This window comes from Caretta caretta, chromosome 2, assembly GCF_965140235.1.
Source record: "Caretta caretta isolate rCarCar2 chromosome 2, rCarCar1.hap1, whole genome shotgun sequence".
Classification (NCBI taxonomy): domain Eukaryota; kingdom Metazoa; phylum Chordata; order Testudines; family Cheloniidae; genus Caretta; species Caretta caretta.
The window spans coordinates 179,897,430-179,924,881 of record NC_134207.1 but is presented as its reverse complement, the minus strand read 5'-3'; the positions used below and the strand labels follow the sequence as shown (position 1 = coordinate 179,924,881).

General features: G+C 43.4%; 2 protein-coding genes across 4 annotated transcripts in view; both read right to left on the bottom strand.

The window, feature by feature from the left end:
* The window catches only part of ELMO1 (engulfment and cell motility 1), a 421,610-nt gene that overhangs the window by 335,181 nt on the left and 58,977 nt on the right, over positions 1–27,452 (bottom strand). For all 3 annotated transcript variants that reach the window (XM_048839200.2, XM_048839201.2, XM_075125620.1), the window contains exon 2: positions 3,033–3,183. In XM_048839200.2, coding sequence (XP_048695157.1) covers positions 3,033–3,110 — 78 coding nt within the window. In that variant the 5' untranslated portion in view covers positions 3,111–3,183. The remainder of the gene's footprint in view (positions 1–3,032; positions 3,184–27,452) is intronic.
* On the bottom strand, positions 8,054–9,844 carry LOC142070858 (uncharacterized). Its single transcript, XM_075124791.1, has 2 exons — positions 8,942–9,844; positions 8,054–8,554 (listed from the first exon to the last, which is right to left on the bottom strand). The coding sequence occupies exons 1-2, from the start codon at positions 9,519–9,521 to the stop codon at positions 8,445–8,447; spliced, it is 690 nt and encodes a 229-aa protein (XP_074980892.1). The 5' UTR covers positions 9,522–9,844; the 3' UTR covers positions 8,054–8,444.

The window sequence follows — 27,452 nt, the reverse complement described above, 5'->3', positions numbered from 1 at the left end:
TATTTTATATCTGGATTAACTTCAAGTAGAAGAAAAGGATTCTCCAAATTTATACCAGTGTAACCAAGAGCTGAATTTGTCTCACTATTTAAAACAAAATAATCTATTTATCAATCTGCTTAGTAATAATGCAAACACACACTGGTAGCTTGTCAATGACAGTTTTGGAGAGTTTTGTAATGCCAGTGGTTTACCAAGTTAGGAAGGAAGATTTCACTTATCTTCTACAGTGAAGTATTTAAAAAAAAAAAACCTTCACACATGACAATGAGAGAGAGGAAACATCTGCTAAGCAAAAGTATTTAAACAATTTTGTCCTTTTTTCCATATTTTGGGCCATATTCTGATGTGTTCAGTGGCGTTGCAGATCCGCTTTGATGAATCTAGCCAGTGATACACATTCCCTCTTTTATTTGAGTGTAATACAAATTATATTATCAAAATGCTATTTCACACATTGTACCCATCACCTGTGCACATTCCCGGTGCTGCCCACAATTGCTTAGTTTAAGACTCACTCATACCAAAAATGTGAGAAATCAGATATTTCCTGTTCCTATGTTTTAGAGAAGAGTGAAGCAAGTTAAAACCCAGTAAAACCCAACAGGGCTTGAAAACTTGAGAGTCCAAATTCGCAAACCCTAACTGGCCAGAAACTCCCACTGACTTCAGGGGGAGTTTTGTACGTAGAGGACTTGCAGGATCAGCCCTACATTTGATTGTGCATTGTGAGATGCTTTCATGGAAGGGCCATCTAACTCTTCCAAGGAAAGTGTAAATTTAACAGACACCAAAAATGGTCAAGTGCACAAATCTGAAAAAAACTACAGAGAATTTTTTCTCTAATCTTTGTCAGTCATTGATTGATTGATTGATTGATTGATATCAATCGCACTCAAAATTTGCTAGGTGTTTTCTAAACACAGAAGGCAGCACAGTCCCTGCAACAAATAGTTTAAGATCAAGTCAGCTGCATTCCTGGCAACAAGACGATCTTGTACTTTTAAAATACTACCTTGTCTTGCAAGAAAGAAGTGTGTTTGCTGGGATTTTTCTTCTTGTTTTGTTTATAGAACCCTCAGGGTTATTCACTGGAACTCACCCTGTCAGGCAGGTGGAGTTTTTAGGCTTTCGGAGGCAGTGTGGTCAAGTGGATCAGAAAATGGATGGTAATTCAGGAGAACTAATTTCTATTCCTGTCTTGGTCACTGTGTTACCTTAGGCAAGTCATTTCACTTCTCTGTGCTTCTTTCCTTTCCCACCCTTTGTCTGTCTTGTCTATTTACGTTGCAAGCACTTTGAGGCAGGAAGATTCTACACAGCACTGAGCGCACTGCAGCCCTGATCTCACTTTGGGCCGCTAAACATTAGTAGAATACAATAATCATTACAGAAAAGGCACCATGGCTGGAGGTAAAGATTTTAGGATGCAATTTTCAGTTGATGGTGTCACTTTAAACTTTATTTGGAATCAGGACTTTTTTTGTTTGATTGATTATTTCAAGGGTGGTAAGTTTGTCAAATTTTGGCCTGACAGTTCCTGTTGGCATACCTGCACCATCCTGACACACCCCTACCTTTCACTCTCTCACACACTCACACACACACACACACACACACCCCACCTATGTTTCTCTGGAAACCACATTACAAACGATATGCACAATGCCTAATGAAAGAAAGAAGGAGGTCTCTTCATTTCAGAGGGCATGGCAAGGGCTTTTGGTTTACTCTTCTTCTAGCTCTTCTTTTTAAAAAAAACTCATGTTTTCCAGGAAATAAAGATTAAAAAGCTTATGGTCTTATTTACAGACATGACAAAGTGCTGAGCATCAGCAACTCCCACTGATTTAATGAGAACTGTGGGTGCACAGAACCTCTAAAAATCAGACTGCTATTGGTTTGACCAATTCCCTGGTACCTTGTTTGTTGCAAATGCCAACAGACACTTGCCTGCTAGCCCTATACTACAATGGGACTAAAAATAGTGTGAAACAGATCACAGGGAGGGCAGAAGTTAGGACCCCTGTTCAGCAGAATATTTTCAGCATGTACTTACATTTCCTTCATTTCAGAACAACAAAGAAGATACTGAAGTGTTTGGACGCATCAGGAGTAGACTGGAAATGTGAAAAATTGGGATTGTCCCTATAAAATCAGGACATCTGGTCACTCTAATCAGGACCTAGGTGCACTGAGGAAAAAACTTTCAAGGGTTTTCTTTTGTATGAAATAATTATTATTATTTCAGTAAATAGTATCTGCTTTTCACCTTGTGATATTCTATACAGATAACAACCTGTATGATTCATCTATTATGGCCTACATCTAAAATATTATGAAAAAAGCCACTTTTAATATTACTAATATATATGCCAATATATGACCTCAGGTAAGTCCAATCCATAAACAATGCCACTTGTGTAACATTTACATAAAAGTTTTGTTCCACACAGATTTCCACAAAAGGTTTCCCAACGTTAAGTTTAATAAGTCTCTTTCTAAATAAGTCTCCCCCAAATGTATGAAGTATTTTCCTGCCAGTATGATATGTATTTGAGATATTTACTCAGAAAGCCCCCTGGTTGAACATGACACTGCCTATGTGGCATCTGCGTAGAACCACAAAATTCTTCTGTTTGCACAGTATATTACCATTCAGGTATCCAGACCTCAAAGCTCACTGCAGCTATTTATGATGGAAATATTTTGCATTTTCCTCATGTTTTCCATCTGTAGATCTCAAAGCATTTTGCATCAGGATTTAAGCATCATTATTATAATTTTACAGATAGAAAAACTGAGGCACAGAGAAGTGAAATGGGTCTCACAATGAGAAAGAATGCCTCTTTCAAACACCTGGTAAAAAACCAACAGCCAAATGTATCAAAACACCAAACCGAGCAATACAGTGAGAAGGTTACACACATTCTATACGCACTATTTACATGAATCCATGCTGTTAAACATACAGATGCATCTAAGTAAACAAACATATAGATATAAATTAGTACACAGAAATAGGCACTTACTTGATCAATTTCCATCAACTTGGGGAAGGCACCTGGCCATTCTATAGCCACCTTCACTATATCAGCAGGAGGCGGCATTGTAGATGCTGCTGTTCTTCAAAGCCAGTAAAACTGGACACTAAATATTGCAGAGAGTCTCTTTCATTCACACCTGCAGGGAGGGAAAGAAAAATACAGCACAGTTCAGCCAGAATTCTAACGCTGCTTTCATTTCCTATGTATTGCAGGTGAATGAAAAATATGTCTGTGTGAGAGAGAGTGTGAATATACATATACCAAAAGCATAAACATAGAACAATGCCACTGCACACTGTACAGCTAGCCAGCCTATTAGAAAGATGGCTGAAGCACTGGAATGTACTGTGAATAATAGTCATGCATTGGACAGTTTTAAATAGAGAAACTATTTTTAAATGTTATTAAATACGGTTAGTGAAAAGCTACAAACTACAAAAGGCTGAACATTACATTTCACTTCTGGAGACTCAAGGAGCCTGATTAAATTTCTGTTAGAGCTTGTACTCAGCTCTCCAGAAAGAGAGATTGCCCAGGAAGTTATGGCCAGGAAACACTGTTTCTCTTAACTATAGCAATGATCTTCTACGTGTTCACAAATAGATCACTGCACTATAGCAACCAGGATGTCAGGAGGAAGGCAGAATGCACAGCGTTTTACACACACACACACACACACACACACATATGTGCACAGAAACTCCTTTCTACAATACAGACTCAGAGCTTGAATTTGCTAGCATGTATGAATATATATATATAGCATACATTGATAGCACATGTAATCACACAGTTATATATGGTGTTGCCGCTGTGCAAAAGAATTAATATCAATAGGGCTTCACATCCAATGGCATGAGACGTGAGTTTTGAGGGGAGGAGAACTCAGCTATCAGTTGATATAGACTCTACGCTTTATTTATGTTTTAATTTTTTCCTTAGATGTATGAAGTAGCAAAGATCATCTTCAAGAAAGTGAACTGATACAGAATTCGCAAAATGAAAAGGAGTACTTGTGGCACCTTAGAGACTAACCAATTTATTTGAGTTTGCTGAAGACAAGCTTCAATGCCTCTACCACAACTTAGTGGTCGCAGATCAGGGACCAGCAGTAACCAAGTAATCTTTTTTCCATAACCTGCATCCTTCACCCCGTCCCATTGTATGTGACATTCACACTTGTCTGTCAAGTATATCATTCAGATTGTAATCTCCAAGCCTTTTATATGTACTCAGTGAAGAGCCTTACACTCTTGTTGCTGATCTAAGATACATTATAAACAATACACTTGCCAAAAAGGACCCAAAAATGGAGTGCGGTCCTCTGGAAGGACAGCACTGTCCCACCCTCCTTTACAATAGAAAGGAGAGGTGCATACATGTATAGACACACACACACCGTGCAGTAGCCATGAGGGTTGAGAAGAAAATATATTTCTTCTTCCAGCAGCAAGAAGACGGTGGAAGTTGGGAGAATTTTAGACACCTCATAGTAACAAGCAAGTACAAAAATGGAGTCCCTGAACACCCCAGTAAGAACTCCTGCACCCCATACCGATCTGCTGTGAATGGGTGGACAAGCTTCTCACCAGAGCACTGCTCCACACCTCTTTGGGGGTGCTGTACACCTGCCCTGCCCCCACTCTTTTTCACTTGTCTTTCTTGAGAAGGTTTAGTCCTCAGGCTAGTGTCTGGTAAGTTTTTCAAATCCTGGACATTCTGTTACATACCCTAAAAGGTACTAATGGAACATTTCATGAGGGTTAACATTTTGTTGTTGTCAGTGACAACAACATCAATATCAACAGTGTAACTATCACTGCATTGGCAGGGACAAGCACCATGGCAAAAACAGAACCTAAAGCAAGGCAAAAGAGACAATGGGTGGGGTGGGGTGGAAATCATGAGGCTTCTTGGGGAAAAAAAATGGAGAAGTTTGGTGGTATTTCTATCTAGGAACATACCGAAACCCGCTGGGGAGTTTAGGGGGACCAGGATTAAGCACAAGCAATCCTGCCATGCAACAATGGTGACAAGAGACAGAAAGATCCACTTTCTTCTAACACCACACAAGGAATTAGAAGAGTACAGACAACATACTGAACCCTTTTCTCCTGCTCCCTACTTCACTGTCAAGCTTCTGCCTAAGGGTATGTCTACACTACGGAATAAGGTCGAATTTATAGAAGTCGTTTTTTTAGAAATCGGTTTTATAAATTCGAGTGTGTGTGTCCCCACAGAAAATGCTCTAAGTGCATTAAGTACATTAACTCGGCGGAGCGCTTCCACAGTACCGAGGCAAGCGTCAACTTCCGGAGCGTTGCACTGTGGGTAGCTATCCCACAGTTCCCGCAGTCTCCGCTGCCCATTGGAATTCTGGGTTGAGATCCCAATGCCTGATGGGGCTAAAACATTGTCGCGGGTGGTTCTGGGTACATATCGTCAGCCCCCCGTTCCCTCCCTCCCCCCGTGAAAGCAAGGGCAGACAATCATTTCGCGCCTTTTTTCCTGAGTTACCTGTGCAGACGCCATACCATGGCAAGCATGGAGCCCGCTCAGGTAACCGTCACCCTATGTCTCCTGGGTGCTGGCAGACGCGGTACGGCATTGCTACACAGTAGCAGCAACCCCTTGCCTTGTGGCAGCAGACGGTACAGTACAACTGGTAGCCGTCATCGTCATGTCTGAGGTGCTCCTGGTCGCCTCTGTGAGGTCGATCAGGAGCGCCTGGGCAGACATGGGCACAGGGACTAAATTTGGAGTGACTTGACCAGGTCATTCTCTTTAGTCCTGCAGTCAGTCCTATTGAACCGTCTTATGGTGAGCAGGCAGGCGATACGGACTGCTAGCAGTCGTACTGTACCATCTTCTGCCAGGCAGGCAAGAGATGAGGATTGCTAGCAGTCGTATTGCACCATCTTCTGCCAGGCAGGCAAGAGATGGGGGTGGCTAGCAGTCGTACTGTACCATCTTCTGCCGAGCAGCCATGAGATGTGGATGGCATGCAGTCCTTCTGCACCGTCTGCTGCCAGCCAAAGATGTAAAAGATAGATGGAGTGGGTCAAAACAAGAAATAGACCAGATTTGTTTTGTACTCATTTGCCTCCTCCCCTGTCTAGGGGACTCATTCCTCTAGGTCACACTGCAGTCACTCACAGAGAAGGTGCAGCGAGGTAAATCTAGCCATGTATCAATCAGAGGCCAGGCTAACCTCCTTGTTCCAATAACAACGATAACTTAGGTGCACCATTTCTTATTGGAACCCTCCGTGAAGTCCTGCCTGAAATACTCCTTGATGTACAGGCACCCCCTTTGTTGATTTTAGCTCCCTGAAGCCAACCCTGTAAGCCGCGTCGTCAGTTGCCCCTCCCTCCGTCAGAGCAACGGCAGACAATCGTTCCGCGCCTTTTTTCTGTGCGGACGCCATACCACGGCAAGCATGGAGCCCGCTCAGCTCACTTTGGCAATTAGGAGCACATTAACCACCACACGCATTATCCAGCAGTATATGCAGCACCAGAACATGGCAACGCGATACCGGGCGAGGAGGCGACGTCAGCGCGGTCCCGTGAGTGATCAGGACATGGACACAGATTTCTCTGAAAGCATGGGCCCTGACAATGCATGCATCATGGTGCTAATGGGGCAGGTTCATGCTGTGGAACGCCGATTCTGGGCTCGGGAAACAAGCACAGACTGGTGGGACCGCATAGTGTTGCAGGTCTGGGACGATTCCCAGTGGCTACGAAACTTTCGCATGCGTAAGGGCACTTTCATGGAACTTTGTGACTTGCTTTCCCCTGCCCTGAAGCGCATGAATACCAAGATGAGAGCAGCCCTCACAGTTGAGAAGCGAGTGGCGATAGCCCTGTGGAAGCTTGCAACGCCAGACAGCTACCGGTCAGTTGGGAATCAATTTGGAGTGGGCAAATCTACTGTGGGGGCTGCTGTGATGCAAGTAGCCCACGCAATCAAAGATCTGCTGATATCAAGGGTAGTGACCCTGGGAAATGTGCAGGTCATAGTGGATGGCTTTGCTGCAATGGGATTCCCTAACTGTGGTGGGGCTATAGACGGAACCCATATCCCTATCTTGGCACCGGAGCACCAAGCCGCCGAGTACATAAACCGCAAGGGGTACTTTTCGATAGTGCTGCAAGCTCTGGTGGATCCCAAGGGACGTTTCACCAACATCAACGTGGGATGGCCGGGAAAGGTGCATGATGCTCGCATCTTCAGGAACTCTGGTCTGTTTCAAAAGCTGCAGGAAGGGACTTTATTCCCAGACCAGAAAATAACTGTTGGGGATGTTGAAATGCCTATATGTATCCTTGGGGACCCAGCCTACCCCTTAATGCCATGGCTCATGAAGCCATACACAGGCAGCCTGGACAGTGGTCAGGAGCTGTTCAACTACAGGCTGAGCAAGTGCAGAATGGTGGTAGAATGTGCATTTGGACGTTTAAAGGCGCGCTGGCGCAGTTTACTGACTCGCTTAGACCTCAGCGAAACCAATATTCCCACTGTTATTACTGCTTGCTGTGTGCTCCACAATATCTGTGAGAGTAAGGGGGAGACGTTTATGGCGGGGTGGGAGGTTGAGGCAAATCGCCTGGCTGCTGGTTACGCGCAGCCAGACACCAGGGCGGTTAGAAGAGCACAGGAGGGCGCGGTACGCATCAGAGAAGCTTTGAAAAACAGTTTCATGACTGGCCAGGCTACGGTGTGAAAGTTCTGTTTGTTTCTCCTTGATGAACCCCTCCGGTTCACTCTACTTCCCTGTAAGCTAACCACCCTCCCCTCCTCCCTTTAATCATTGCTTGCAGAGCCAATAAAGTCATTGTTGCTTCACATTCATGCATTCGTTATTCATTCATCACACAAATAGGGGGATGACTACCAAGGTATCCCAGGAGGGGTGGTGGAGGAGGGAAGGAAAATGCCACACAGCACTTTAAGCACAGCACTTTAAAAGTTTACAACTTTAAAATTTATTGAATGACAGCCTTCTTTTTTTTGGGCAATCCTCTGTGGTGGAGTGGCTGGTTGGCCGGAGGCCCCCCCACCGCGTTCTTGGGCGTCTGGGTGTGGAGGCTATGGAACTTGGGGAGGAGGGCGGTTGGTTACAGAGGGGCTGCAGTGGCAGTCTGTGCTCCAGCTGCCTTTGCTGCAGCTCAACCATACACTGGAGCATACTGGTTTGGTCCTGCAGCAGCCTCAGCATTGAATCCTGCCTCCTCTCATCACGCTGCCGCCACCTTTGAGCTTCAGCCCTGTCTTCAGCCCGCCACTTACTCTCTTCAGCCCTCCACCTCTCCTCCCGGTCATTTTGTGCTTTCCTGCACTCTGACATTATTTGCCTCCACGCATTCGTCTGTGCTCTGTCAGTGTGGGAGGTCAGCATGAGCTCGGAGAACATTTCATCGCGAGTGCGTTTTTTTTTTTCTTTCTAAGCTTCACTAGCCTCTGGGAAGGAGAAGATCCTGTGATCATTGAAACACATGCAGCTGGTGGAGAAAAAAAAAGGGACAGCGGTATTTAAAAAGACACATTTTATAAAACAGTCGCTACACTCTTTCAGGGTAAACCTTGCTGTTAACATTACATACATAGCACATGTGCTTTCGTTACAAGGTCGCATTTTGCCTCCTCCCACCGCGTGAACGGATTTTGGTTGAATGCCAGCAAACATACACTGCAATGCTTTGTTCTACAGTGATTCCCCAGTACGTGTTGCTGGCCTGGAGTGGTAAAGTGTCCTACCATGAAGGACGAAATAAGGCTGCCCTCCCCAGAAACCTTTTGCAAAGGCAGAACCGCAAATGCCAGGGCAAAGTAATCCTTTCACATGCTTGCTTTTAAACCATGTATAGCATTTTAAAAGGTACACTCACCAGAGGTCCCTTCTCCGCCTGCTGAGTCCAGGAGGCAGCCTTGGGTGGGTTCGGGGGGTACTGGCTCCAGGTCTAGGGTGAGAAACAGTTCCTGGCTGTCGGGAAAACCGGTTTCTCCGCTTGCTTGCTGTGAGCTATCTACAACCTCCTCATCATCATCTTCTTCGTCCCCAAAACCTACTTCCGTATTGCCTCCATCTCCATTGAAGGAGTCAAACAACACGGCTGGGGTAGTGGTGGCTGAACCCCCTAAAATGGAATGCAGCTCATCATAGAAGCGGCATGTTTGGGGCTCCGACCCAGAGCGGCTGTTCGCCTCTCTGGTTTTCTGGTAGGCTTGCCTCAGCTCCTTCAGTTTCACGCGGCACTGCTTCGGGTCCCTGTTATGGCCTCTGTCCTTCATGCCCTGGGAGATTTTCAGAAAGGTTTTGGCATTTCGAAAACTGGAACGGAGTTCTGATAGCACGGATTCCTCTCCCCAAACAGCGATCAGATCCCGTACCTCCCGTTCGGTCCATGCTGGAGCTCTTTTGCGATTCTGGGACTCCATCATGGTCACCTGTGCTGATGAGCTCTGCATGGTCACCTGCAGCTTGCCACGCTGGCCAAACAGGAAATGAGATTCAAAAGTTCGCGGTTCTTTTCCTGTCTACCTGGCCAGTGCATCTGAGTTGAGAGCGCTGTCCAGAGCGGTCAGAATGGAGCACTCTGGGATAGCTCCCGGAGGCCAATACCATCGAATTGTGTCCACAGTACCCCAAATTCGAGCCGGCAACGTCGATTTAAGCGCTAATCCACTTGTCAGGGGTGGAGTAAGGAAATCGATTTTAAGAGCCCTTTAAGTCGAAATAAAGGGCTTCATTGTGTGGACGGGTGCAGGTTTAAATCGATTTAACGCTGCTAAATTCGACCTAAAGTCCTAGTGTAGACCAGGGCTAAGACTTTCCCCAGCCTCCCTCTTCTCCCTGACTTCCTGTTACAGATTTAAAGAAACAAACCTACAAGGAGAAGGCAGCGTTGGCATACAAAGCACACTCCCCACACCATCCTTACACATGCACACACTTTGTAACAGGATGAGATGTGGGAGCAACTCATGGTACAATCTCCTCCTCTCTGCCTATAGGATTTAAAGGGAAGGCAACGCACAGTCTGATAATCGCCTTGGGGGTCAGCTAATTGTAAGGCCAGCCATGAAAGTTGGGGGATTTTTGATTCATGGTTACTTCTAAGCAAAACATCACCATCCAGCTGTAAATCTACAGATAACATCCACTTATGTACAAATAGGGAAATTAACCCCTGATTTTACTTTACTGAATCCTGGTCCATCTTAAACAATCCTGCCGAGGTGTGAAAGTAAAACTCATAGTTCACCTTAGCAACAGTTTTCCCTGAAGCAGTTCTTTCTTAAACCAAATTTAGCTTAGGAAAAAAACAAGGCCCTGTGTCCCATTTATGGTATAAAAGAAAAGTGATTTTTAGAAAACACCTTATCTTGACTGATTCCTAATAAAAGTTGGTATAAAACAATCCCCTGCACAACCCAAATGTTGGACTCCAATCAGTTCATAAAGACAAAGGGGAAGATCTTCAGCTGGTGTAAACTAATGTTTGAAAAACAAAAGACAAATTAGCTCATTAAAGTGCAAATTCTAAAAGTTAAAGCTATACCGTACACTGTATATTCCTTGAAGAAAGTGTGGTGCATTTCAAGCAATGTATGTTGTCCTTTGGATAGTCTGCTATGTTATAGCAATGAACTCTGAAGCTGGAAATCGGAATATCCCTCATGTAATGTAGTGCTGAAAAATGCATGAGATCAGACACATAAGCCCAGTTTACCTATCTGGCTCTGAGATATTAACTCAATATGTGAGCCAGTACAGCATAAACTCCATGACTGTGCCAGTTGACTTCTGAATTGTCCTTCTTTATTTATTTATTTTAAACCACACATAAGCAGATTGCACATGAAACACAGGATTTTGGATTTCTAAGAGACGAGTGCCATGGGAGAATGTAAAATAAATAATATTTTGCACTTCTATTGTGCCTTCTATGCAAAAAATCCCAATACACTTTAAATATTTATAATTATCACACTAGTAGGAAGTATTATCCTTTTGTTGCAAATGGGGAAAAAGACTCCAAGAGGTTATGTGACTTAATACCTACACAAAGTCTACAAATGGCTGAGGACAGAACTCTAGTCTCCTGACTCCCAGTCCTGGGTTTCATCCACATCCCCACACACACACAAACTCTCCCCCCCCCCACCCCCCACACACACATTTCCTGTCTTTCACATGAGAAAACTAGCTGTAAAATATTAGTGCAGGCTCATTTCATCAGCAAGAAAATTAAAGGAGTTAAGGATTCAAAACCAACTTGCATTTGAGAGTTTAATAAAGTGTTTGACGCTTTCTAAGGATGTCCAGAACTGTGAGGCACCATGTTCCCCCCTCCTCCGCACTCCAGTGTGTGTGAGTGTGTGTGAGAGAGAGAGAGAGATTGATTGATTGATTTGCTGGTGCTAAACTGGGTGTCAGCTCCCTTACACCCCCAATCTGTTAGACACTCAATCTCCTCTGAGCTCTGGTAGCCCTTACTTCGCCTTGCAAGTTAACAGTTGGTGTACCCCAGAATCCGAGCTCCTCTGATGTGTCACCATGGAGCATCCAGCACCAGTCACTGGACACTCCCAATAACTCGACCTTATGGTGAAGATCAAGTATGTGTGTAGTAACTCCCAGGTTTGCTGTTCTCAAGGGAACAGCATACACACAGTTTCACTGGCACAACTTAGGATCAGGTCCTTTATCACACCACAGAGATATAGTTATAGTGAAAGAATCAAATTTATTTTCAAAGATTTAAGATACCGAGAAAGGATAATGGAAACAGAAATGATCATGTATAAAAAACAAGTATAGCACGCTTCTTGGAGTCTACACTTAACAGGCTAAAATCCATGTCTAAAGCAGTTTCTCACCCAGGACAGGCTGGGATTCCATTTTCATGAATATAATCGCACTGTGCTGTTCCTGTCCCCCAGTTATAGTCCAAATATACATCTACAATGCACTCCCAAACAAGACTCTTTCCCCCCTGCTTGTTCTCCTCTTCCTGTTAAATCTGCATTTAGCTACACTGGTGCTTGTGAATGAGAAAATGTTCAATTTACATTTCAACAGATGGATGAATAAATCTCTCTGGTCTGGGAGGAAACCCGCTTCTCAGCTCTGCTGGGGAGTAACACCTTGTGTGACAAAGTTCCTCCTCTACCTTGATGGGTCCTGCGCTTATTGGTGGATTTTGCTCGCCTCAGAGATTCACAGTAGCCCTCAGTTTGGCCACTTTCGTGGCTCAAATCTGCCATTCACTCAGATAACCTCATCACTGGCCAGCATGGGGAAAAAAGAGTAAGAACAATCCCCGCAGTTTCTGCTGATCCACCATGTGGGTCGGGGACCAGCTCAGAGACCTTCACCTCTGGTGGAAGCTCCTGTGTTGTGTCAGGAGCTGGGAGGTTTGGGGGGGAATCTGGGCCCGCCCTCTACCTCCAGCCCAGGGCCCTGTGAACTGCAGCTGTCTAGAGTGCCTTCTGGAACAGCTGTGCAACAGCTACAATTCCCTGAGCTACTTCACCTTGGCCTCCTCCCAATACCTTCTTTGTCCTCACCACAGGACCTTCCTCCTGATGTCTGTTAACACTTGTACTCCTCGGTCCTCCAGCAGCACATCCTCTCGCTCCTTACACACACACCTCACTAACTGGAATGAGTCTTTAAACCAGGTGTCCTGATTAGCCTTAATTAATTCTAGTAGCTTCCCAATTGGCTACAGGTGTCCTAATTAGCCTGCCTGCCTTAATTAGCTCTAGAAAGTTCCTGAGTGTTCTGGAATAGTCCCTGTTATCTTACCTAGGGAAAAGGGACTTGCTTAACCTGGAACTAATGTATCTACCTTCGACCACTCTCTTGTAGCCATCTGGCCTGACCCTGTCACACTAGATACAAATTATAAGAACACATTTTAAGCACGCAGACTTAAAAATTTTTTAAATATCATCAGTACATACATCCGTGACTAGCGTGATCCCAGCCTCCCACTGAAGATTCCACATGACACACTTTACAGATACTATGACAACAATGTGCCAGGTGTAGCAAGTTTGTCAGGCCTGACAGAAGTTGCTGACACAGAGTAGGGAACCCTTCATCAGCTGGGACCAACTGGCCTCCTCTGTGTCACAAAGACTACATCTGCACTAGAAGTGCGACAGCAGCAGTTGCTCCAGGGTAGCGCTTCTGGTGAAGATGCTCTAAGCTGACAGGAGAGAGCTTTCCCTTCAGCATAATTACTCCACCTCCCATGAGAGGCGGTACCTATGTCAGCGGGAGAAGCTTTCGCACCAGCATAGCGCTGTCTACACCAGGGCTTAAGTTAGTATCATTTACGTCTCTCCAGGGTGTGGATTATTCATTCCCCTGAGCGACATAAATTAAAACGAAGTAAATTCTAGCGTAGACAAAGTCAAACTGCCTTCTATATTTTTGATGTATAAAATATTCAAGAATCACATAGAGCTGGGCCAGGTGACCACTTTGGAATCAATCCCAGAAAAAGTTTTTCCTCGGCCTTGCTCAGATAATGCCCTGATGCAACCAGCTGAAGAAATGCGAATAAGAAAATATGACTCTTCACATCTCTCTCCAATAACGGGTAAGATAGCGCAAAGTGGACTCACACCAAAAACTGTATACAAATCTGCCATTTATAAAAAGGAAGCATGACCTGCTCTTGGGATCTTACATAACCACATCTTGTCAAATCTAATCAGTTTCGTCAGCTGAGCTCAAGAGGCCCAGGCAAACAAAAACTAAGTGGCAAGTTTCGCTGAAAGGTCCCCCCAGAGACCAAGTCTGATTAACAATTTTAGAAAGATAATCCAACACAAGATGAATACCCCCAAGAGAGTTATTTCTGGATTTAAACTGCAAGTCTGAACAGCCAACTGTGAGGAGTGTAATATTCTCTGCTGCCTCTGACAGAAGGCAAAATAGTGCACTGAAGCCAGAGCATTGGATGTAAACTTTATATACATAGAGATGCTTTCCTGTTGTTCCCTTTGCTTTGGTTATACTCTCAGTGCTATTCACCTCTGAACCTGACAATACACACAGTCCCAAGAGACCTGTCATAAATATAAAGGGAAGGGTAAACCCCTTTGAAATCCCTCCTGGCCAGGGGAAAGCTCCTCTCACCTGTAAAGGGTTAAGAAGCTAAAGGTACCTCGCTGGCACCTGACCAAAATGACCAATGAGGAGACAAGATACTTTCAAAAGCTGGGAGGAGGGAGAGAAACAAAGGGTCTGTGTCTGTCTGTAGTCGTCTTGGCCGGGGATAGACCAGGAATGGAGTCTTAGAACTTTTAGTAAGTAATCTAGCTAGGTATGTGTTAGATTATGATTTCTTTAAATGGCTGAGAAAAGCATTGTGCTGAATAGAATAACTATTTCTGTCTGTGTATCTTTTTTGTAACTTAAGGTTGTGCCTAGAGGGGTTCTCTATGTTTTTGAATCTAATTACCCTGTAAGATATCTACCATCCTGATTTTACAGGGGGGATTTCTTTATTTCTATTTACTTCTATTTTTTATTAAAAGTCTTCTTGTAAAAAACTGAATGCTTTTTCATTGTTCTCAGATCCAAGGGTTTGGGTCTGTGGTCACCTATGCAAATTGGTGAGGCTTTTTATCCAACATTTCCCAGGAAAGGGGGGGTGCAAGTGTTGGGAGGATTGTTCATTGTTCTTAAGATCCAAGGGTCTGGGTCTGTAGTCACCTAGGCAAATTGGTGAGGCTTTTTACCAAACCTTGTCCAGGAAGTGGGGTGCAAGGTTTTGGGAAGTATTTTGGGGGGAAAGACGCGTCCAAACAGCTCTTCCCCAGTAACCAGTATTAGTTTGGTGGTGGTAGCGGCCAGTCCAAGGACAACGGGAGGAATATTTTGTACCTTGGGGAAGTTTTGACCTAAGCTGGTAAAGATAAGCTTAGGAGGTTTTTTCATGCAGGTCCCCACATCTGTACCCTAGAGTTCAGAGTGGGGAGGAACCTTGACAAGACCCAAGTCCATAACACTCACAGATGCTTTGACACAGTGCAAGACAAAACCAGTTGAGGATCAGGGTTGTAGCACCTGAGGGGGCAGGACATTTACCTCTGTGGGAATGCCCGTTCAGGAGCCTTTTAACCCTTCTCTGCCTTCACCCTGACCACTGGCATTCTAACATACCATCTCATAAGGTCGGATCCAGCTTCCACTGACTTCAGTGAAAAGATTCCCATCGTCTTCAAAGGGAGTTGGATCAGACCTGTGATTTCCAGAATAGGTCCTTTCTTTGACATCACACTGACAGATCCATATCAATAATCCACAGCCTAGAAGCATACTATTAATCATAACAAGAGGAACCTGCAGTCCTCTGTGTGTTTAAAAACACCACTTCTTCCATAATCTGTGTTTCAGGAGGGACTTGCATGAAAGGAAGGTGACTTAAGTACAATGGCAGGGGGGAGACTTTCGGTAGTCAATGAGACTGTTTTGGAGAGATTGAGGATGAGGAGTTCGATATCACTGGGCTGCTGTCCAGATAGTTGTATTCCTTGTTCCCACACACATGCCCACAGCACTCTGACTTTCCAACACTACTACATAGATCCATTCCGTGGAGGATATATGGATGTGATGGGGTGTTCACACCACACTAGCCTGGAAAGGGTTAATGAGGCACAGAAGGGGCAAAATAACCTGATAGGCCACACCTAAGGGAGGATTAGGCTTTATAAGCAATCCCTGATCGAGGATAGAGCCCCGCTGAGCAAGAGTCAAGCAGTCTTGGTCAAGCAGTGAGGGCAGAGGAGGAAACCAGCAGCCACCCTCTGGGCTTGGAAAAGTAAAGAGAGGAAACCCAGGGAGAAAGAAGTCCTGGGATCCTGGCCCTGAGGAAAGGGTTTACCCAGAAAAGTGGAGAAGAAAGCCTATAGGAGGCAAAGTAAAAAGTATACCCAGGGAAACAGCAGCAAGGTTAGAGATTGTTAGACCTTGGCTGCTGATTGTAGGGTCCCTGGGTTGCAACCTGGAGTAGCGGACAAGCCTGAATTCCAGTACCACCTACTGGGAAGTGGCACAAAATTGTTGGAAAGGTCAACCAACTAGCAGATCTGGAGGGATGTTGATACCCTGGAAGGATGGACTATATACTGACCTAGCCAGAAGGCTGTGTCACAAAGAAAGAGTACCCAGAGTCCTGGAGAGTAAGAGAGGCTATGGAGTGAGTGAGCAATGGGAGGCGGCGCTATGCCAGACAAGAGCTGATCCCCAGCCATGAGAGAGCCATTACAATCATCAATATGTTTTACAGGCATGCCTTTAAAAGACATTCAGTCCTAAACTAGAGACAAAGGAAGGTTTCAAAGTGTGAATTAAAGATGACCTGTGATTTAAAGATGACGAGATAACAGATGGGCATATACTTTTGGGGGTGGGGGATGCTGTTTTTGTTTAGATGTTATGTATAAAGAAGGCCTGACAGACTGGGGACTTGAAAGAAAAAAATGTTAACACCCCACCCCCACTTTTTTTTTTTTTTTTAAACATTGTAATTCATGTCCTTTCTACCCAGTGTTTCCAGCACGACTACGCATAAACTACCAAATCTCAAATAGGGGTAAAAAGGCTACATTACCTCTGTATCCGGCACCAGTGCAACCATTACTGGAGTACAGTGTCTAGTTCTAGTGTTCACAATTCAACAAGGATGTCAGGAAACTGGAGAAGGGTCAGAGAGATGCCACGAGAATGATTAAAGAATTAGAAAATATGTTTCACAGTGATCAACTCAAAAAGCTTGATCTGTTTATTTTAAAGAGAAGGTTAAGGGGTGACTTGATCATGGTGCAGGCCTGATTCTCACTTACACTAAGAGCTTCTTTACACTATTCAGGCAGAAAAAAGAAGCTTTAGTATAACAAAGAATCAAGCCAACTGCACAGAGTAAGTAGGTTGGGGCATACACTGTATACTATATCAGAGAGGTAGGGTGGAGCAAGTCCATAGGGAGCTTTGCAAATCAGAAAGGCAATTTTGAATGGGATTCAAACATGAGTCAGAAGTCAGTGGAAACAATAAAAGGGTGGGAGTATTTATATACAGTCCCACTTTCTGACACAAATGTGTCTAGCTGTAGCACATGGGACTCCCTGAAGTTTCGAGCAACTAGGGATTTAGGAAGAGTATATAAAAAGGAGAAGCTATTACAGTCAAGATGCTAACTGTTTAAACTGAATTAGTTCACTCTGGCAGAGGCAGTTAAGGATGAATTTTGGCTGCATTCCAGAAATGATAAGACACTTGAGATGGAAAAGAATAAGATAAAGGTCAGCTACGATTCCAAAATTTCTTGCCAGAAGCAAAGTTAAGGAGTGATGTCAGAGATGTAGTACAAAGAGGGTTCTTTACCCTGGTGGAGTCTCTGAAGCATTCAATAGAAGTTATAATGGAGGCAGGAGCTGCCCATCAGAACAGAGAGATAGATGGGAAACAGAGATCACAGAGTGTGGGGGTCGAAGAAGGTATCAGAGTTAGGAGACAGCATGACAGGGACATAATGTCTAAGGCTGGAAAAAAGCAATCACCTGCCTGCAGGGAAAAGGTTATAGGGAGGAGAGAGAGAGAAGTACAGAAGCAGAGGCACTCTATAATGAATGATAGGAGGGGCAGATCCACATTGCTCACCAGAAACAAAAGAAAAGAGAAATTGGTTAAAGTTAGAATCCTTACTAGGAGACACCACCCTCTTGCTTCAGGCATTCAAGGAGGAGAGAGATTGATCATATGTATTAAAAGTCACTCTGGAATCAAGTGCCAAGAGGAAAAAAAAGGTTTCTGTGACCTACCGTATGATAATGTCAACAGCTATCTCGCAGTATTGCAAAATAGCTGACTCCTGACATCAGGAAGGTTATGTTTCTGGAGGTGTACTTGCCTGCCCTGTAGGTTAATATCCATTTCTCTCTTATGGCTATTGAAATCAGTTCACCAAAACAGCAGCCAACACTCACAAAACCATAGGATCATAGAAATGTAGGGCTCAAAGGGATCTCAAGAGGTCATCTAGCCCAGTCCCCTATGCTGAGGCAGGACCAAGTATACCTAGATGTGTGTTCCTGACTCCTCTGAGATGAGCTTGGTCATTTTGGATATGTCTTCAGGGCAGTTGAGAGTGCAACTCCCAGGCCGGCTAGACAGACTTATGCTAGCGGGGCTTGAGCTACAGTGTTAAAAATAGCTGTGTGGACATTGTGGCTTGGAGCTTGAGCTCTCAAGCCTTGAGCTCCAGCCCAAGCCGCAATGTCCACACAGCTATTTTTAGCATGCTAGCTCAAACCCTGCTAGCTTAAACCTGCCTAGCCAGACCAGGAGGCACACCCCCAGCTGCAGTGGAATGTACGCCTTTGCAGCTAGTAGAGCAAACAACATAATTTCTGATCCTAATCACTAAGGCTAAGATTTTGTCATAGTTATTTTCAGTAAAAGTCACAGACAGGTCACGGGCAATAAACAAAAATTCACAGAAGCCGTGAGAAGATATTTTGCTGTGACTTTTGCTGCTGCAGCTCCATGGTTTCCCCACCACCATGGCTGGGAGCTGTGGGGTTCCCTCTCTACCCAAAGCAGCTAGAAGCTGCAAGGTGACCATATTTCCCAAAGAGAAAACGGGACACCCCAGCCGCTCGCCCGAGGTGTCCCCTTCTCTTCCCCTCCACCCATGTGCAAGGCTGTCACCCGTTGCTGGAACCCTGAGGAAGGCCCCCTCAGGAGCCTGTCACCTGTCACTGGAACCTTGCAGGGGGCCCCCTATCGCTGCTGTCACCTGTTGCTGGAACTCTGCCAGGGGCCAGCTGGCTGCCAGCTCCTGAGTCCCGCAGCCCCTGGGGCTGAAGCAGAGAATGTCACGGAGGGCTCTAGGAGTCATGGATTCCATGACCTCTGTGACATATACCTAGCCTTCCTAATCACTTAGTAAAAAGCTTGGCTGCTATACTAATGCAGGACAATGTCAATAACCATGCAATAATGCTGCTGTGTTCAGATAGGACAACCTACTCCTAGCACTTGGTGACTTTGGAGGTCCTGAGTGAAAGAGCTTCTACAAAACAAAAAAAGGAACTATCAGTGGGAAGCATAGCAACCACAGCACAGAAAACAACCTGACACAGTCAATACTAAGTAAAAAGTTAACATGGATTAAGGCTACATCTTTTTGTAGCAGCAGATCCAAGCATTTTAGTGTGGGACTCTCCCTTGACCACATCCCAAATGAGAGAACCTCCTTATCCTGAGGCAATGACTCTAAACAAAGTCAGGTCCCAAAGTCTTAAATTGTAGAATACTATTCCTTTCCAAACCCACAAACCTCTAGGGGTGAGAAGCTGTACAGCAAAGCGAACAGCCCTCTCCAAAACAGTAATGTGGCTGCTGGAGGCAGCTCAAGAACAACATAGCCTATACCCTTCCCGAGTGACATCAAGGAGTATCCACTCAAGAATGCTGCCGCCTTTAACAACAGCTCAGACTGTGAGACTTCAGAGGTTAGAATCAAACCCTTCTCTTCTGTGATAAAATTCTGTCACACAAAATCACACAAGCCAAGATTGTAGGTCAATAGTTCACTGCGTGGTCTCCTCATTTTTCTTTTAAACTAACCTCAATATTACAAATCTTGATTGGCTATAGGGGAAAACTGATAGAGTCACTTCACCACTTTGTGCCTCAGTTTCCCCCTCCACACAATGGAGATAATGATCCTGACCTCCTTTGTGAAGCATTTTAAGATCTATGGATGAAAAGCATGATATGATAGCTAGGTATTATTATGATAACTTCTCTTTACTCAATGACTATTTTTTAATGAAAGAACAGAAGTTGTTAGCAAACAATTTCTGTTTGGCAGGCTATCTAGTATCTGCCTTTTTAAAAGTTATAATTACAAACGTCCCCCATGCCCCAACAACCACTATACCTAATAGAGAGCAACTGATGAGGGCATAGCTATGCTTCCCTGTCTCCAAAACTGGCTGAGGTTTCTGCTGTAGTGTCTCAGGAAATATGATTAGTTTTGCCAAGAGTGCACAAAACACTCAAAGTTTCCAAACTGGCTGATCAAGGAACCCCTCCTCCACCACTCAAAAGTACAGTCAGAACATTGAGGACTAGACTGTGCCAGCACATTATTCTGCAGAGTTACTTGTGGCAATTTCCAGCTCAGAAGCCAGAACATTAATCATTGATTGCTAGTACAATTCAATGTGGATCAAAAGAATAAATTCATACAAACCAGCTCTCCTTATGATACCTTTGCATATAATAAAAAAACAAACAAACAATGTGTCAGTGATTTAGTCTATTATTCTCTTGATTTCAAGTAGCATTACGACCAAATATTTTACCTGTTTAGAACCTAAAAACGCACTGTACAGGACACGAAGCCCTCTACAAGAGTGGATAAGAGTGGCAGTGCCCTTGATTTACAATGGTAAGTATGTGTTTTGAAATTATTATAAAATAGTAAAAATCTAGCCCCATGATCATTGAATGTTAACAATATTTTAACATACATGACTGCCTAGAATTTCACCCTTTGCACTATGCGGTCTACCAAACCGAAACCCTTCTGCTCCAACAGCACAGGACTCGGCCATTTTATCTACAGGAGAATCTCCATAAGTTGTAGTAGGGTTTATGATACATTGCGCTTTGTGGATTCCATTCAGATGAGGGAAATGGTGCACATGCACCCACGTCCTCTCACCAGCTTATTATAATATATTTAATTAATTCAGTGCTTTACTTATAATTAGATCCAGCAGTAAAGACAAGAGTATTTGGACAAAATCTTTGGATATTTTTAATGCTCTGATGATTGCTGGGGTTAGTATTTTGAGAAAGGTAACATCATTTTGTGAAGTCACTTGGGAGTGAAACCACTGTTTATAATTCTTGTTTTCTGAGTTTAGCTTTCCCCATTTAAGTCTTGCTATTGCATGTAAAGAAAATCACTGTTTGCTCAACACCACTCTCAGAAGGTCCACACAGTGAGCAACTGAGTTTCAAAATGAAGTTTTCAGCTGAAGTGGGAATTTCTGAGTTTCATAGGGGATAGTAGCAGCTTGTTGAAAAATGGTGTAATTGTGTGAAAATGGATGAAAGGTGCAATATGACAAATTGTGAACCAGTCTCCCTCTGATTTCAGTACTGGTTTAACATCAGAAGATCTCTACTGGTCAAACAATAAATATATTGTTTAGCTATTAAAGAACTTATTTGGAGCAGGATAGAAAACTCTTTGCAACCTCCAGTAGTGACAGGTTTCAGAGTAGCAGCCGTGTTAGTCTGTAATCGCAAAAAGAAAAGGAATACTTAGTGGGCTCCCTTTAAGATAAATGAAATCACCTTGCAGCAAAATGGTAGCACACAAGCTTCAGTCTCCTTTAATTTTTTTTTTTAAATACCCAAAACACTTAAATACTATTCAGTTTGCAAATGGGATGCACAAGAGTTTTCACAAAGCTGCAGTGGACATCTCTACTAGAACAATACTCCACTTTCTTTTTCAGCATCACATTGACCTTAAAGGCAAATCACATGCCATGCTCATAGAACCATGGAAATGAGATATCAACAGTATTTTTGGGTGCCAAATACCCACAACTCCCATTCAAGTCACTAGACTTAGCACCTCTGAAAATTAGGGCCTTAGTGCATCTTCCTGCTAGTGTAAAATTATTCCTCACCGTATATTCTCCAGTGCTTTGTCTAGTCTAGTTTTAAATGATTGCTTGGAAGACTATTCCAGTCCAATAGTGCTCACTTAAGACATTTTTCATGTTAGTCACCCTACAGGCCAGATTTTCCATTGCTCTTTCCTGCACTGGGCATAGGAAACGGGTGGTGGTAAAGTAAGGGGTATAAAAAGGTAGTTTCAAGCAACCTTTGCATCTCCCAAATTCTGGACTGGGCAGTGAACCTCTAGGCTGCTCTAAGTCAGTCCACAGCTGGTAAAGAGCAACCAGAGTGCAACATACGGCAGGCAGACTTCCTTCCATGCTGGTCCTGCCCATTACTGGGTGGGGGAGGAGGCGCTGTGAGGAAGCCCACCAGAGGGTTATTACATGAACTCTATGCCAGCCACAAAATCCACCCTATGACCGGCGATTTCTGCCCAGGCAGCTCCCACTGCGTTTGTGGGCCCTGTGCAACACCAGAACTGGGGCAATGTAGGACAGAATCTGGTCCTACATTTTAAAAACAAATTTTTAAAGTGTGCAATACTGTATTTGTAAAACATATGAACATCTTGAAGCACATAAATAGCGCATTGCCTGTACAATTTCACTTACTCTGAACAAATACAATCATGCAAATGCATTTAATGCCAAGTGTAGGATAAACTGAGGAACAGTGACAAGTTACATGTTGGTAAGTGATAGATCAATCACTTTCCTCACTGTAACAAAGTCATCGGTGTATTCCTTCTATCGGACCTTATGTGGTTTCTTATTTTCACGTGTCTCATATAGTTATTCATCACCTTACCAGCAGATTGCTAAGAACAGATGTCAAGGTTCCTCCCCCACTCTGAACTCTAGGGTACAGATGTGGGGACCTGCATGAAAAAACCTCCTAAGCTTATCTTTACCAGCTTAGGTCAAAACTTCCCCAAGGTACAAAATATTCCTCCCGTTGTCCTTGGACTGGCCGCTACCACCACCAAACTAATACTGGTTACTGGGGAAGAGCTGTTTGGACGCGTCTTTCCCCCCAAAATACTTCCCAAAACCCTGCACCCCACTTCCTGGACAAGGTTTGGTAAAAAGCCTCACCAATTTGCCTAGGTGACTACAGACCCAGACCCTTGGATCTTAAGAACAATGAACAATCCTCCCAACACTTGCACCCCCCCTTTCCTGGGAAATGTTGGATAAAAAGCCTCACCAATTTGCATAGGTGACCACCGACCCAAACCCTTGGATCTGAGAACAATGAAAAAGCATTCAGTTTTCTTACAAGAAGACTTTTAATAAAAATAGAAGTAAATAGAAATAAAGAAATCCCCCCTGTAAAATCAGGATGGTAGATATCTTACAGGGTAATTAGATTCAAAAACATAGAGAACCCCTCTAGGCAAAACCTTAAGTTACAAAAAAGATACACAGACAGAAATAGTTATTCTATTCAGCACAATGCTTTTCTCAGCCATTTAAAGAAATCATAATCTAACACATACCTAGCTAGATTACTTACTAAAAGTTCTAAGACTCCATTCCTGGTCTATCCCCGCTAAAGACCAGCATATAGACAGACACACAGACCCTTTGTTTCTCTCCCTCCTCCCAGCTTTTGAAAGTATCTTGTCTCCTCATTGGTCATTTTGGTCAGGTGCCAGCGAGGTTACCTTTAGCTTCTTAACCCTTTACAGGTGAGAGGAGCTTTCCCCTGGCCAGGAGGGATTTCAAAGGGGTTTACCCTTCCCTTTATATTTATGACAACAGACAACAACGTTTGCTGACAAAGTGATAAGGCGAAAACCAACTGAAAACAGACCTTATGCCCATAAGCCTCCAAGCTTCCTTTCCTCCACAACACCGATACCGAGAACAAATACAAAGCATCCTCAGTAATTATGCATGGCTGGACTCTATCTAAATGGATAGTATGTTGGGCCAGTGCTTAGAACTTTAGCCTGGGATCTGGGGAGTTTTGCATTCTATTTCCTAACCTGCCACAGGCTTCTTGCATGACCCGGGACAAATCACATAGCCTCTCTGTGCCTCAATCCCCATCTGTAAAATGGGAATAGCCGCACCGGCCAACCTCACAGGCGTGTTGTGAGGGTAAACACATTAAAGATTGTGTGGTGCTCAGATACAACAATCATGGGGGCCAAATAAGAACCTAAATTAGATTATTCACGAGATGGCAGCCCACATATTCAGTGGTGCACCTTGCTAGGAACACACGACATTAGCACTATGGGATGCCACACTGGCTGCCTTCTGGTTTCTGGATAGAGCTTAGTGTATTAATTTTGCTCTATAAAGCCCTAAGGGTATGTCTACACAGCAGAAGCCCGAGTCAGTTGACCCAGGCTCTGAATCTCACATTGTGGGGGGAAGAGGGGGTCTTCCTGTGTAGATGTACCCTAAATGGCCTGCCCAGCTGAGAAAGTGCCTGTCTCCCTACATCTCACTATCATGAGTGAGATCAACAAATGCTCAAGTTTGATACATATCATTAAAAGAAAGCCAGGGTAGCAACTAGAGTTTTCTTCATGAGGAGCACTCTAGCTAATCAAAATAGTCTGCATTTTTTGACCTGAAGACTATGCCACACTAGTCATGTATTAGGGAGGCTTCTGAGGCGTGATCAGGAAGCAGGATTTTGGGTGGAGTGAGGAGCAGCTATAACAGTATTTTGTTGCTGAATTTATGGATATATTAATATTTCCAATTGTATTATTACCACGTTGAGTGATGTTCCTCTGGGCTGGAAGTTTAATTGGCATCAGGACACCTGAGAAATATGTCTAGGTGATTTTTTAAACTTGAAATCATAACAAATAAAGGGACTAATCTCCCAAGCAAAGTGGAGGAAGCCCCATCAGTGGAGTTGTTTAAGACTAGACTGAAAGAGCACTGAGAATGCAGTGCAGGGAACAAGTCTAGACTCTCTGATTTCAATGGTTCTTGAAATAAGCGGTTTCTCCCCCACCTTCAGGGTATCTGAAGCACAGGAAGATGAATCTGAGCCAATTAAAATGCAAATATTCTGTCATGGCCCAGGCAAGCAACTGTCACTTGCCTATTAGCCATGTTCTTTGATCTACTTTAATTTAGGCTTTAATCATTTGGTATGGCTGGCCTTACAATTTATGTCTTGGTTACTGAACATTGTCATAGGCTGAATGTCTCCCAAAACCTGGCTCTTCAACTCGGCGGTCATTATTGGCAACTATCTCATCTTCAGCACAGCATATTTAACAGCAGACCATTATTTTGTGACGGTACCTCTTTCCCACAGCAAGTGATCTCTTAATTCTAGACTGAAATTAGTGAATGCTACTGCCTATCCCCAACCTCTTGCTTTCAGTTTTTTTAAACACACTGTAGTGGAAACACAGACATTGGAACAGACAGGAAACGTTGTCTGCTGCTTTGAAAATAGAAATATGACAGCAAAGACCAAGATGGAACAGCAAAAAAAAAAATGACAGCAACATTTTCTTATATAAGGTTATGGAGAAAACTGATCCATGCTTCTTGCAAGAGGACACATCTGTTCATAACAAACTGAAGTGAACTGTACTCAATAAAATCACAATCATTCCTGCTAGATTACTCCTTTCGTTAAAAGATGCCGATAATTTCCTTGGTTCAATAGCTAACCTATTTTAAGTTGTTTAAAAAGAAACACACACCTCTAGCCAAGCCAGCCACTGTTCATACCACAGGCTTAGTCAATGGTTTTAAATCTTTGTACTATCTATTAAAATGAAAACCCACCATGCCGAAGATTGGAGGTTACTTCCAGCTCTCAGCAGAAAACCATAAACCCTTGATGAGCACGTTGTCTCTTTGAATGACTGTGTGATGATGCATGCAGCATGGCTATTAACTTAAATGGCGCGGGTTGGGGAGGGAGAGAAAATCACAAGGCTCTGCTATCAGGTTGGGTAACTCTACATTTTCATTTTAAGCTTGCAAAAATGAAATATAACAGCCAGTAACAATATTAATAAAAGCTGCTTTCAAATTTTTTAAATTAAATCTTATATAAAACTTGATTTGACCCAGATTGATTGATTTATTTATTTTAAGTATTTAACCTGCAATGTGTACATTTAAAGAAAAATGGTGCGGTGGGGGGGAAGTTCATCACTTGTGCTTAAGATGCTATTTTTTTCTGCTAGTATACCTTTAAAATGACTATGGCTTTGAGAAGGGATTAGTCCTTAATGTGCTTTCATTGCTTTTTGTATTTAACATACAGGTTTTATATGACCAAATCCTTAGAAAGATCAGCAACTGTAGAGAGTTTCATTGAATTTTATTACTTTTCTTCCTTCCCTCCTGCTTTCAAACAATGGGCAGGGAGTTGAGGAGGGAACAGTCAGATTTTTTTTTTTTACTGGAGTTCCTTTTAGCTAACAATCCAGAAAAAATAAATCCTAATAAAATATTGACCCTAAATCCAAGTAATACAATTCTGTCCTCTGATTTTTATTCATCTCTCCTCCACCATTTTTCTCTCCTACTGTTTTGTGCTCCTTGTCAACACCCAGTCTCCCAACAATCTTTCTCCATCTCCATAATTTTTCCATTGTCCCACTTTACAAAATAACTCTCCCTCTTCCTTTTCTCCTAAAACCCCTATCCTTGCCCACCCGAGTCAGAGCCTGGCCCTGTGTGAGAAGCAGAATGTGATTGAAGAAATCAGCAGTTCACTATGTGATTCTCAGATCCTAACAAACACTAGTGAAACTGGCATCAGCAACTGAAAATTCATAAGCAGTTGGGACATTGCAGAAGTTGAACATGTTATCTCTTAGACAGATTCCAAAAAGGTGAAGAGTTCAAAAGGGAAGCTGATTTCTTAATCCAGCAGCTTCTTTCAGCAATTGTGATAAAAGGAAGGCAAAAGGTCTTAATTGTTTTATTTTTAATTTTTGTTTGCAACTTCCTTTCCTTGCAGGATCACACCAGGGTGTTTCCTGGTGTTCTCCTCTGAGCAGGCAATTTTATGTTATTGCTGCTTGCAAGGAAGAACAATCAAGCAGCATTCACGATTCCCTCCCTTCCCCTCCCTCTGCGCACCCCCCCCCCACAAACACACACAGTGGGACTGTCCCACAGGCAAACTTCTATGCCCTTACTCTGGGTTCTTAGAAAAAACACTACATTTACCTCCCCAGACTGCATACAGAGAACGGCCCCCTCCTGCCAAACCCCTTTCCTATACCCAGACCTGCTGCAGGTGAGCAGAATAATATGCAGTCTGCCAGAGCAAAACTTCACTTTTTTAAATGGCTACAAATTGAGATTTACATTACACACACCACAGTATTATCGTGCACGAGCTTTTCAATGAAAATATAACCCCAAATGGAAATGCTTAAGTACCAGCAATAAAGGGACTGATTCATACACCCCAGAGAAAAAGTGGTGAACAATGCATGCTCAGTAAGATTTAGGCTTTATCCCTTATTAAAATAAAACCACATGCCTGATCTCTAACCCTCTTTGCTTTATTAATGTTTTTGTTTTTCAAGATTACAAAAGTAATGTGGAACAGAAGGCTTTAGAGGACAATTTATCATCATCCAAGTCCTATGTTCCACATATTAAAATATCCATCACCCTCTCTGTCCACAAAATATAACTATATTT

Excerpts from the sequence above, each read along its gene's own strand:
- LOC142070858 (XM_075124791.1), bottom strand. The coding sequence starts at position 9,521 with ATGCAGAGCTCATCAGCACAGGTGACCATGATGGAGTCCCAGAATCGC. Across the intron at positions 8,555-8,941 it reads AGGCGGAGAAGGGACCTCTG|CTGCATGTGTTTCAATGATC; the intron begins GTGAGTGTACCT and ends TTTCTCCACCAG.